Genomic DNA, 13926 nt, shown 5'->3' on the forward strand with positions numbered 1-13926 from the left:
TGAACACGACGTCCTCCACTCCAGTCCTCTTCGCACCACCAGAACTTTATGCAGCAACTCCCTTGACCAATCAGGACGCTGTTCTGATGCAGCTTGAGAGCAGCGCCCTGACTTAAGGGAGCAGCCTCACTCGGCGCTCCACATTGGTCTTGCACTTGCTCTAAGACAGGTGGGTTAGAGATGTTCAAAGTGCTCATTTGTGGCTGGCTGTTGCAAGACGGCCAAACAAAAAGCCATGCGCACTTTAAACAAGTGCATTAGACAGCCCACCCTTCTCCCTACTGCTGTCATTTAGCAGTGGCACGCCCCAGTCCTGACCCTCAGCTCTGGACTGGGATGCAAAATAAAATGGTAATAAATTACCAGTTTATTTCTTCAGGGTTTTGGGGGGATTCTAAGTGGGGCGACACTAGTTGGTCATTTGAGGGCTTCCATTGACTTAAACGGGCGGTTCCAACACCACTTTGCACCTATGCACCCGGGCTCCCTGGCGTAGGTGTCCTGGTCCTCTGGGAATCCACGGGTGGGGGTGTCCTCCAACCTCCATGGTTCCAACAGGTTTCTTCTGGGTCATCTGGGAAGGGTCTTGAATCCATAAAACTACAACCACAACGTCCATGTTATCCTATGGACGTCGTCCCCGCGTAACACCTCTGCACCCGAGCGCCTTGGGAACCATAGCTACTTTCTTTTGGTGGTTTCTTGCATCCACTGGTCCATAGATACTTGGGTGGTTGTCTCTTTGGGGTACTCACCTCGCATTGCATTTTCTTAGTATATGGTTTGGCCCCCCAATGGGGCCCATGTGTTTTATGTGCCTTACTGACCTGTTTCAAAATATGTGTTATTGAGTATCGATATCTCCGGGTAGGAGATATACCAAAGTAGTTTTAGTGTTGGTGTATAATAAATTATAAGGTATTTTTCTAACACTGGTGTGGTTCTTTCTTGTGAGCAAGGTTCACTGACTGACTCTATGGCAATGTACCCACTTTACACCCTCCTGAATAAGACTAAGCTACTTTCCACAGCTAGCCCTTGAGTGCTTTGGTTTTCAGGGACCACTACAACTATTACTAAGGGTTGTCTGGACTCAGTATAGGGTGTCTCACCAACAGGTGTACACCATATACAGAGCCAGCCTCCTACAAGGGTAATCAGGCAAGGATTCTGGCCCTAGCCTTAGCCAGGCCTACCAGGCCAAAAGATAGAAGATGTCACAGGAAGACCTCCTTAACTTCCCTGGTGTTCACTTAAGTTCCCAGGCTGAACCATCTTGTTAAAAAAGATTAATATGGATAACTGCCGTCAGTGACAGGAAATGTTGTGACAGATGAGAAGGAGCAGGGTCACCAACAATGGCACTAGAGTCTCCATTGCATAATGAGGAAGGAGGCAGGGGGGGACCAGGAAGGGATTATCGCAAAGGAAAAACAAGCAGTACATAAAACGTATGGCAATGGTGTCCCCCCATATAACAGAGTGTGATTTTACTAGTATTTTACTTAGCTATATGGCTTTCCTACTCTTACCTGCACAGTAGATATCTACATTCTATCTCATTCTGACCCCAGTTGTGACATGGTCCATGTTATACAAAACTTCACATAATAACATCCATAAAAAAGCATGAATTGATTAAATTCCACTACCAGGATCTGTATTTGTGCTTGCATCTTGAATTTCAGCAGCTTTTTTCCTTGTTGCTGCCATATAATGCAATTCTGCTGGTGCAGGAACCGATCTGTGTTCATTGTTTTGTTTCAAAAGGAGAGAATCAAACATCCCTAAAAAGATGAGAACAGGATTATTGATTTTCCAAAATGTACTTGCTTTATCTTTTATACATTTACAAATGCAATGCCCTGCTGTTGAGCTTTATAATGAATATATATAACAATAACCCACAAAAATACTTCATACGTATACCTATATCGCCACTAAATAATACTTTGTTAGAGAGAAGTTACAGATATCTAGCAGGAACATAGGTCATACATCAATAAAACATTTTACAAATATTAGGGACACTAAGCTGATGTGGAAAGAAGAAATCAGGAAAAGTCTTACAGCAAAACTATCTTGCCAGGCAGCTAACTGCCCCCAGTGTTCATTACTTATTGAGACCTCAGGACCTGTCCTCAGGTCATCCACATTCTCGGTGCCTCAAGCATGAAGACCGGTTCTACACAGAAATCAGTGGGAGCCAGTCCTACAGCACATTCGCCAATCTTTTCCAAAAGACTGCTTCTTCAGAAACTTGTTCAGTTGTTTGAGGTATAGAATTCATCTTAATTGCCCCATTTTCTTTATTATCAAGAAGAATATAAACTAAAAGCCTTGGGTTTTCTAGGAGTTGAGGACCGTCTCTATCGCTTCCTTAAGGAGAAGGAGAATTTCCTGTTGCCCTTACCTTTTTGGGTGGGCAGAGGTGGTTCCTGTACAAACTGCAACACGTGGGGACAAAAAGGGAAATTCTCCAATCTACTTTCATGGATAGAGATAAAAAGGGGGAAGCTACGGAGAATCAAGCTCTCTTCTGGTTTTTGTTGGAGCGTGATTAGGAGAAGCTCCTCCTTCGTCCCAGATTATCTTCAGTATTTCTGTCTTTGGTTGCGTTTGGGGATAACATCCTTGGTCATAACTGGTTTGCTGTTGGTGGTAGTATTGTTGCCCCTGACGCCTGTGAGAAGTTGGCCTGGTATATGATGTTCACTATTCTAGTGAGCACCTTGCACCAGTCCAAACAACCCTTATGGTGATGGTTGTAAAGAACAAGTTACTTACCTTCGGTAACGCTTTTTCTGGTAGATACTATATCTGCCTGTGGATTCCTCACCTTGTGAATACCCCTTGCGTCAGCAACATTCGGAAATTCTTTTTTCGTAGCCTCGCGCCGACGTGGACTCCTGACATCATAGAGACACGACCTCGCTCGCGACTCCGCTGACGTCACCGACGCCTATAATAGGCCCACGCCGGCGTGATGACATCAGTTCCGCCCTTTTTTCCGTGCCATCGAGGCACACGGACGGACCAATGACAGTAGAAATATACAAGTATACATAGTACACAATAATCAAGGCAAAACACACAGTGTTAAGCAAAAGCAGGAAAGAAATTGGAACATTTCCTTGACAACAAAATATATATACATTACATTACAGTAACTCTGGCAAAGAAGAGTGGACAACGGGGAGGCGGGTGGGTCAGTGAGGAATCCACAGGCAGATATAGTATCTACCAGAAAAAGCGTTACCGATGGTAAGTAACTTGTTCTTCTGATAGATACATCTGCCGTGTGGATTTCTCACCTTGTGAATAGAGTCCCACAGCAGCCCCACTCCCGGAGGAGGGTGTCCACTCTTCTAGACCAGGAAATCCTGAAGGACAGAGCGTGCAAAATGACCGTCCCTCCTCACCTCGGAATCCAAGCAGTAATGCTTCGCGAAAGTGTGGAGGGAAGACCAAGTTGCCGCTCTACAAATATCCTCAACAGGCACACCTCTAGCCAATGCTGAGGTCGAAGATTTAGCTCTAGTTGAATGAGCCCTTATACCCTCTGGTGGTTCCTTACCGGCCAAAGAGTAGCAGATCTTTATGCAGAGGACGATCCATCTCGATAAAGTTCTTTTATGGACCGCTCTTCCTTTCTTGCAGCCAGCAAATCCAACGAAGAGCTGGTCTTCCAAACGAAAGTCCTTGGATCTGTCCAAGTAAAAGGACACCGCCCTCTTAGGGTCCAGACGGTGCAGTCTCTCTTCCTCCTTAGAAGGGTGAGGGGGAGGATAGAAGGAAGGTAAAGTAATGGACTGCCCTAGGTGGAAGGGAGTTACCACCTTAGGCAGAAAAGCAGCCCTGGTCCTGAGAACCATTCGATCAGCATGTATGGACAAGAAAGGGGGCTTGTGACAAAGAGCTTGAAGCTTACTTACCCTCCTTGCCGAGGTTATTGCAACGAGGAAGACCGTTTTAAGGGTAAGAAGCCTCAAGGGACATTTGTGGAGAGGCTCGAAAGGAGCACCCATCAAAAAGGACAAGACCAGATTCAAGTCCCACTGAGGCACAATAAAAGGAACAGGAGGAAACTTATTAATAAGGCCCTTTAAAAACCTTAAAACCACAGGTGACTTAAAAAGAGAAGGCTGGTCAGGCAAACAGAGAAAAGCTGACAGCGCAGAAAGATAACCTTTCACCGTGGCAACAGCAAGACCCTGCTGAGCCAGAGAAAGGGCAAACTGAAGAACGTGAGACAAATGGGCCTTCAAAGGATCAATAGACCTTTCCCCACACCACGAGACAAATTTCGCCCATCTATAAGAATAGATGGACTTAGTGGAGTCACGCCTGGCTGACAAGATGACATCCACAACGTCAGGCGGGTGGGAAAAGGAAATCAGGTTGCCCCGCTCAATCTCCAGGCATGAAGGTGCAATGTCTGGAGGTGGGGGTGTAGAACCTGCCCCTCCATCTGAGAGAGGAGGTCTGCCCTGTGAGGGAGACAGAGCGGCGGGTGAGAGGAGAGGTGGAGAAGATCTGTATACCACACCCTTCTTGGCCAATCCGGGGCGACCAATATGACTTGGGCCCGGTCTAGGCGAATCTTCCTCAGAACCCGAGGAATCAAGGGTATGGGGGGAAACGCGTAAAGGAGTTGACCTTTCCAACTCAACTGAAACGCGTCCCCCAAGGCTCCTTGCATCGGATACTGGAGACTGCAGAAAGACAGGCAGTGCGCATTCTCGTGAGTGGCGAACAGGTCCACCCGAGGAGTCCCCCACATCCGAAAGATGTCGTGAACCACCTCCGGGTGAAGCCTCCACTCGTGGTCGGCAGAGAACTGCCGACTGAGACTGTCTGCACGAACGTTCAACACCCCGACCAGATGATTTGCCATTAGACAAATCTGATGGTCCTGAGCCCAGGACCAGAGACGCAGAGCCTCTCTGCAGAGACACTGCGACCCCACTCCTCCCTGCTTGTTGATGTACCACATCGCGGTCGTGTTGTCCGTTAGGACCTGAACAGACTGACCGCGAAGGGAAGGGAGGAAGGCCTTGAGCGCCAAACGTATCGCCTGCAATTCTAGAAGGTTGATGTGAAGCAACCTTTCCTCTGGAGACCAAAGGCCCTTGACCTCCAGATCCCCCAGATGAGCACCCCACCCTAGAGTGGAGGCATCCGATATCACCGTGGCCACCGATGGGGGAAGTTGAAAAGGCTTTCCTTGGGACAGATTGCCTTCCACGCCCCACCAAGACAGATCCGCTGCAGCTTCTCTGGAGATCCTCACTGACTCCCTGAGATCTCCGTTGTGCTGATACCACTGCTTGCGGAGGCACCACTGGAGCGCCCTCATGCGCCAGCGTGCATGGTTGACCAACAGAATGCATGAAGCCATCAGACCGAGCAGGCGAAGGACCTTCAGGACTGGAACGACCGCTCCATTGTAAAATAAAGGAATCATCTCCCGTATGTCGCGAATCCTTTGAGGGGGAGGGAATGCACGACATACGGTTGTGTCCAGTACTGCACCTATGAACAGGTTGCGCTGGGAGGGCACCAGGTGAGACTTGGGTACATTTATTGAAAAACCCAACCTGTACAACAACTGGGTTGTCTCCTGCAGATGATGAAGCACAACCTCTGACGACTCCGCTTTGATCAGCCAATCGTCTAGATACGGGAATACCGGAATCCCCGATCTTCTGAGATGCGCCGCCACCACTGCCATCACCTTGGTGAAGACCCGAGGTGCAGTAGTAAGTCCAAACGGAAGGACCGCAAACTGGTAGTGTTGTGACCCAACCGTAAAACGGAGATACCTCCTGTGCGACTTCAGGATTGGGATGTGAAAGTACGCATCCTGCAAGTCGAGTGACACCATCCAGTCTTCTTCCAGCAGAGCCTGAAGAACCTGAGCAAGGGTGAGCATCTTGAATTTCTCCTGCTTCAGATAAAAATTCAAGATCCTGAGATCCAGGATCGGACGAAGCCTGCCATCCTTCTTGGGAATCAGGAAATACCGGGAGTAGCATCCCTGACCCCTTTCCTGCTCTGGAACCACCTCTATCGCACCTTTTCTCAAAAGTGTTTGGACTTCCTCCTGTAGGAGTAACAGATGTTCCTCTGAGCAATATCCCTGGCAAGGAGGGTAATTGGGAGGGAATTCCCGAAAGGGAAGGGCATACCCATTTTCTACGAGATTGAGAACCCAAAGATCTGATGTAACCGATTCCCAATCTCGTAGAAAGTAGGTAAGCCGACCCCCCACTGGACCCACATGATCCTGAATGGCGGATCTAGGGCTGCTTCTCTGTGGTTGGGGGGTTGGAGGAGGTGGAGGAGGAAGAGACCTGACGACCTCGAGGACGTGATCTCTGTTTCCCTCTGTAAGACCTATACAAGGTATTCTGCTGCTGCTGTTGTTGCTGCTGCTGCTGAGCGGGTCTATACGACCGAAAGGAAGAGCGACCAAACCCTCTAAACTTTCTGGTCGTAGAACCCCTGACCTGAAGGCCAAGAGATCTAGCAGTTGCCATGCTGTCCTTGAATCTCTCCAAGGCCGCGTCTGCCTTCTTCCCAAAAAGTCCCTCGCCATCGAAAGGCAAATCCAATAATGCAGACTGCACATCAGATGAAAAGTCAGATGACTTCAACCAGGCTGAACGCCTCGTGGGAACCGCCGTGCCCATGATCCTTGCCACAGAATCTGTTGTATCAAGTCCACTTTGGATGACCTGACGAGCCGCTGCCTGAGTGTCAGATAAAGCCTCTTCAAAGTCCTTTCTACTAGCCTCAGGAACCTTAGGGACCAAAGAACTTATAGAGTCCATAAGAGCATGGATGTATCTTCCCATGAGGCAAGTGGCGTTAGAGGACTTCAAAGCCATGCTGGACGAAGAAAAAATCTTCTTGTTTCTTGGCCTCTTTGTCGCCAGGCACCTGCGGAAAAGCCCCAACAGACTTCTTAGAGCAAGCGGCCTGAATTACCAAACTTTCAGGGGAAGGATGCAAAGATAAGAAAGCAGGATCCTCAGGAGCCACTCTATACCTCCTAGCCACACTTTTTGCAACTGCAGGAGCAGAAAAAGGCTTTTTCCAAACTTCCATTATAGGATCCTTTAAGGCATCGTTAAATGGGAGCAAAGGCTCTACTGACGAACTAGGAGAATGGAGAACCTCTGTCAATAAATTCGATTTAAACTCGACAGAGGGCAAAGTCAGACCTAAAAGTCCTGCTGCCTTCTTCATGACAACATGATAAGGTTGAACATCTCTGGAGGGAGCATCAGAACCAGAAGGCAAAGACCACTCCGGAGAAAACTCAAGACCACTAGCATCCGCCAGGTCTTCGAAACAATCCCCTTCCAGTTCACCTTCCTCCACCTCAGAAGATGAATCATTAACTCTCTGCTCCTCCAGAAGTCGTTGAGCCTCTCTACGAGATCTCATTTTGACTCGAAGTGCAGTCGAATTCGACGGCGCCGGAGCCGACTTCGGAATCGAATCCGAGGGCTTGGAAGGTTGCCCCATAGAATCCAAGGTAGTCGGTGATGCCGGGACCGGAGTCGTCGACTTCGGCCGAGCCGGCGTCGACACCGGCGTCGACCTCGGTGGAGCTTGGTACTGCCACAACGGAGTCGGAGCCGGCATATAAGGCATGAAGGGTACTGGAGCATATGAGTGTGGAACACCCAAATTGAAAGCCATTGGACCCATGGGACCCGAAGGTGCTCCAGAGGGGTACCACGACCTCGAGAAAACACCATACATCGCGTTTAAAAACGCAGAAGGGTCCTGACCTGGAGTCGGGAATGGTGGATGCTCAGGCTGACCTCGAGGTACATTAGAATCTGTTTCCTCAACAGGATTCGAAGCCCCTTCCTCAACAGGAACTCCATCGGTGTCTTCCGGAGCCGGAGATGGAGCCGGAGATGGAGCCGGAGACGGAGCCGGAGACGGAGTCGGAGTCGGATCTGGAACTAGAGTCGGAGAATGGACCACTGACTCCGAAGGTGAAGCCTCACTTACCGACTCATGAGGAGGAATCACTTTCGACTTCATCCTTTTGGGAGACTTCGATCTGGAATGATGACGTGATCCGTGTCTCCTCTTCTTATGCTTCTTGTGGGAACCGGAAGCATGACCGGATGATGACTTCGAGGCCGACGCCTCTCGAGACCTTGACCTGGATCTCGACTTCGACTTCTTCGGATGTTTTGAGGATCTTTTAACCTTACTTGCTTTAAGTTTGGCAACAAGAAGTTTAGATTCCCTCTCACGAAGAGCCTTCGGGTTCATCTTTTGACATGATGAACAATCATCGACGTCATGATCCGAGCTTAAACACCAGATACAGTCTTGGTGAGGGTCCGTAACGGACATCATCTTCCCGCATTCTCTGCAATGCTTAAAACCGGTCTTCTTTGTCGACATGACAGTAGAATAGAAATATCTGAGAATGGAGAATCGAAGAAACGAAGTAACAATGTACTAAGGCTACAGAGTATCCCGAAACCGTTAGCGTCGACGACGCGGAAAAAAGGGAACTGATGTCATCACGCCGGCGTGGGCCTATTATAGGCGTCGGTGACGTCAGCGGAGTCGTGAGCGAGGTCGTGTCTCTATGACGTCAGGAGTCCACGTCGGCGCGAGGCTACGAAAAAAGAATTTCCGAATGTTGCTGACGCAAGGGGTATTCACAAGGTGAGGAATCCACACGGCAGACGTATCTATCAGAAGTCAACCTTATAGACCAGCTATCCTAGTGGTAGCATGGACAAAAGCAGTCTTAGGCTTAAGAGGACATGTGAAGCCAGCTGTTTTACCATATGCAATCCCTTTAACACCAAATGAAAGGACACCACACAGGTTATATATTCAAAATATATATGTATTTATTTTTAAATCAATCCTTTGAACTCTTTATGAGGGCAGAGGCACAAGCGCATAACAAGTAACTCAATATAACATACAATAAGTTGCACAAATATGGATAGGCCTGGTGGCCCGCTAAACCATATACTAAAATAGTGGTATAAGAACCACGTCACGAACAGTTGAAAGGCCTAGGGCCTTGGGAATCGCTGGGGCTACACTGGACTAACAGTTGTTAGGGAGCAGGAGGCCCACGGGATGCGTGTGCAGTGTCTAATAGCGCACACGTGCACAAAGAGAAGTCAATGGGTGCGTAAAGTTATAAAGTTAAAGAATTAGGAGTCTTCCGACTGGATTAGGAACTAACCACTTGAAACTAGGACACTAGGAAAGTCAATCTTCACCGGAGCACCGGAGTACTCGCTTTACCTCACCCACAGGAAGCGGATGCATAGGTCCCAAAGTGTGTCGGGTTTCGTCGTGGATTCCTATGGAGCCTTGGAGAAAAGATGCTGCAGGCGACCAGGAGAGAAGAGTCTGGTTGAATCCAAGGGCGTATCGAGGATGAAGAGTACCTGAAAGCAGAGGGGACAGAGTCTGGGTCACTAGCCAGTGACCAGGAAGGAACCAGGAAGGAACGAGGCGATGTCGGGAAGCAATCAGGTGCTGTGGTGAAGCTTGTCTCCGCTGCCACGTGGACCAGGAGGTGTCGATGATGACCAGGAGCTGGGCACGGACTGTCCCACAAAGGCTCTCGCTGTTGGCGGTGTCGGTTCTCGATTCGGAGTCAACAGGCCTTGGCAAATGCAACCAACGCAGGAATCGAAGATGGCTTCTTACTCACGCCAGCAAGGTCTGAGGGGCTTCTCCTTCGCAGGGAAGCAAGGGCCAGTCTGGAGCAACCAGACCAGCAGTATAGATTTCGGGTTTCGTCGTCACAGAGGCCACTATCCAACGGGCAAGTGACCGGACAGACGCGTCGAGCAGGAAAATGCAGAAGGGCCCCACGCAGAACTCGTGGAGTGTGGAGGGATGATCTTCGGTGCAGTTGGTGCTCGGGGCTGGGGCTTCTCAATCCCCAATGCACATCTTCGAGGATGCCTCAGAAGTTGCACGGAAAGCAATTCGCTGGCTTTCCAAGATGGCCGGTCCCACGTCTCGCGTCACCTCCAAGGGTCTCAGCTTTGCTGTGGCTGTGGATCGGGCTGAAGGAAGTCTGGAAGTCCGGGTCTTGTCAGGCTCTGTACTCGGGCTCCGGCGGGAGCGTCGACAAAGCAAACCGTTGATCGCTTGATGGTGCCTGCTTGTGCAGGGTGGTCACTCCTTTACCACAAGGGGGATTCTTCAGTCTTCTACGTCGAGTAGGATGTCGAAGGTCCAGAGTTTCGTATCAGAGTTTCAGTCAGGATAAATCTTAATTCTTGGGACTCCTACCTATATATCAAATCTAGGGATTGGATTACCTGCTAGGTCCCTCCTATGGGTGGGACCCAGGAAGGGGGTGGTTACACCCCTTTCCCTTTGTCCAGTTTCACGCCAGAGCTGGGGCTGGAGTGCCCCACCACCGCTTTGAACTGGACTATGCATGGGACACCTTGTGTGCCCCAGGCAGTGTCTCATTTCATTCAGCCCTCCCTGCCCCAATACACTATAGCCTGTCTGGGGTGGTGCTAGTACCTCCCTGTGACAGGAAACCTATTGTCCAAGCCTCCCTCGCTGGAAGGACGCCCAGCAGCAGGAGGTCAGACTTGTGTCTGTGGCAGCAGCATCCATTTTGTGATGCTGAGGCTCTGGTTAACTTTAACCGGGATTAATGGAAGTAACATGTCTTCTCCCTCTGGAAGGGTGGAATGCTACCCCCGTCGCCAGAACTGGCGAGGGGGTAGTATTCCAAAGCGTATGACACCTTACACGACATGTTTTGATAAAGCCAAACCAAAAATAGCATTTAACCGCACGGTTCATAATGCACTTAAGAGTATATGGTATGGCATTATCCTAGAACAGCTATAAGGACATGGTTCCGAAAGCTGCAGACAGGCTCAGCTCATGCTAGAGCACCATCTCACATAAAACCAAGCACTCTGCCTTCAGGATTGTTAAGGCCTGCCATAGGAGTGACTTATAGGTGTATATGTGTCTAGATATAAGGTTAGACATAGGAATACTATATCTGAGCAAGGGGTGATTACACGACCTTGCCCCAGCTAAGTGATCAGCCAGTTGTGTCAGTTTGGATGGCCAGCCAGGGGTGTCAAAAGATATGCTGCAGCCCCGGCCTTGGGTGCACCTATGCCCTGGGTACCTATAGTACACTATACAGGGACTCATAAGAGTGACCCAAATCCCAATTGGTGATGTACCTAAAGTACATTGTGTGAATTTAGAGAGAGAACAGCAGGGCTGTGGGTCTGATTAGCAGGCCCACAGCCACATTAAGTCGAAAACCAGTGAAGCAAAAAGCAAAACAATGGGGTGACCATAGGAAAGCAGACCCTACTCTCCTACAACGCCCACATTGATTGAAACCTCCCTTGTTAGCTTAGAACCTGCATGAGCCATGAAAAGTGGCTGAGACAGGTCAACAGTATTGCAATAGCCCAGGCGATTTTGCTGTATCAGTGTCCATCTTGATACTTTACATTCCTCATCCACATGTTTCCCAAACATGTTGAGGCCATCAAAAGGCATGTTAAGGGTCTTTAATTCCCCTGAGTTTAGTTCCCTCGAGTCCCAAGTGATGATGGAGAATCTGGAGAATCTGGGTAGAGGGGGGTGTCTCGGATGTATCGCTCCCTTGTGAACAATGGGCCCGCAACCCTAGATTCACTGCAAGTTCGCTGGGAGGGTTGGTTGGGCCCCCTGGAGGATGCGGATTGGAGGGACGCTCTCATGGCCCCCAAGACCCTGACGACTGCATCCAAACTGCGTCTAGTCCAACTCTATTATTTACACGTGGCATACCTCACCCCTGCGCGCTTATAAGAAGCCCGGCTGCGACCTTCCCCGAGCTGCACGCTCTGCAACCATACCCCAGCAGATTTTTATCATATGATCTGGCAATGCCCGGTCCTTCCACCATTCTGTGCGGGTGTGGAACTAGAACTCTCACAGACCCTGGGGTGGACGGTTCCCATGACCCACTGCGTCTGCTTCTCGGCGTATTTGATGGCCTGGACGGCTCTCGGGCCAACAAGCGCTTCCTTGGGACAGCGTTGGCGGTGGCGAAGCAAGATATAGCGGCACTATGGTCCCAGGCCAAACCCCCAACAATGCAGAGGTGGAGACAGGAAGTGGACTGGTGCGGAACTCAAGAGGAGCCCCTCTTTAAAGCCGGGGCTGCCCTAAACTCTTCAAAAAGATATGGGGTAAATGGTTCGACCTGTTGTCCCGAGGGGGGTGTGTGTGTCTTTTATGATTCGGGATAGTCTCATGTATGATTTTACCCTACAAACTGATCAACAAGTCTCTGTCGTTTTTCCTGTGGATGTACACTCTGATATTATGCTTGATGTTGTTGCCAATGTAAATTTGGTGTTCGTTCTAAATTCAATAAACTTGATTATCAAAAAAAAGATCTTTAATTGCACCTCTGGACGGAAGGCTGTGGACCTGTGCCTACTTTGACTTCTCAAAACAGCTATCCCTGCTTGCTGGCAGAAATCTGTGTCCAAAACGTCCACTGCTCCATCAATGATGGCTACCGATGTTGTTTCCTCTACTTTGAGAATTAGCACCCTCTCTTTTATCCTCTGGGATGAGATTGAGCAGTGGTGAGATGTCATGTAACAATAAAACATCCTAAAATTGCTAAAGCATAGCCTTAGTGAATGTTGCTGTCATTGACTAATTCTGTGCCCCAAATGATTTATTTGCCTGCTGTCTTTGTCTGGTGGAGCAGACAATGGTGTAATAGGTTCTTAGATTGAATCTACATTGGGCTGCTGATGTTATCACAGAGTCCGGCTTCAGGTGGCCAGTAAGGTAAGCTGGAACCATATTTGGACACCTATACTGCTTCACTAGTCATGGTATTACTGCTGGGACTGTAACTGGCATCTTAACTAGTTTTATTTCTTCCGACCAGATAAAATCCAGAAAGGTTATGGATGTTATGGTCTTGTGCGGCTGTTCTTTGAAATCATAAACAAGGCACTGTTGTTCTACCAAAGTCAACTGTAAATTGAACTTTTTACCGGCTCTCTTAATCAGAGCTTGAAAATGGGTTAAATCATCTGGGGCGAACCTAGCTGAATGAGTGAGTCTGGACCTCGCCTACACTAGGCTTAAATCGCAAAATTATTAAGGATATAATGGCCCGGATCATGCTAGAAATATTCCCTGGTTAAACTATGTTAGAAACGTATTTAATCTGAATTGTTCAGAATTTTATGTTAAGCCAGATTTCTGTTGTTCTATATCCAGAAAAGACCTGAAAACGCTATGCCTGAATCACTTTGAGCTACTCAGATTAGCAGTGGAAATTAATAAAAAAAATCTGTGCTTCGACACCAAATGACCTTGGCCAGTTATTCTATCCAACCTTACCTGCTCTATTGTTTAGGGGGTTTCGATAGATACGTTTTGACCAGGTTTAGGTTCGATAGCTTTCATCGCTTGGTAACCTTTCCAACCATAAATTACTGGTCTAGGGATCTTGTCCACTGCCCATGCGATAATGTTTCTTTGCAAACAGCTATGCACGTGGTCCTATTTTGTAAATTTTATGCTAGGGAACGTGCAAGATGGATTGCGCCTTATCTGAAGCAGGGTGCATGGCGGCAATATCGATCAGCTTTTTTATTTTTACAGTTACTGGATAATGGATATTGTACTGGAATTATGACTGGCCTTTTAAAAAGTATTCTGAAAAAGCGGAAAACTATTACCTGCTAGTTATCTTAAAGGAAAAAAGTAATAATGAAATTTATTATCTTGATGTAATTTTAGCGTTTTCTTGTATGCAATGTTTTTTAAATGTACTTTTGCAGGAATTTGCTTTTTTTTCTAACTGTTGCTTTTATGATTTTATTAATCTGCTAAAAT

General features: G+C 48.3%; 1 protein-coding gene across 4 annotated transcripts in view; it reads right to left on the bottom strand.

The window, feature by feature from the left end:
* The window catches only part of CPLANE1 (ciliogenesis and planar polarity effector complex subunit 1), a 2766109-nt gene that overhangs the window by 830912 nt on the left and 1921271 nt on the right, over nt 1-13926 (bottom strand). For all 4 annotated transcript variants that reach the window (XM_078674971.1, XM_078674972.1, XM_078674970.1 and 1 more), the window contains exon 38: nt 1653-1787. In XM_078674971.1, the coding sequence (XP_078531097.1) occupies nt 1653-1787 (135 nt within the window). The remainder of the gene's footprint in view (nt 1-1652; nt 1788-13926) is intronic.

This window comes from Lissotriton helveticus, chromosome 2_1 (assembly GCF_964261635.1).
Source record: "Lissotriton helveticus chromosome 2_1, aLisHel1.1, whole genome shotgun sequence".
Taxonomy (NCBI): domain Eukaryota; kingdom Metazoa; phylum Chordata; class Amphibia; order Caudata; family Salamandridae; genus Lissotriton; species Lissotriton helveticus.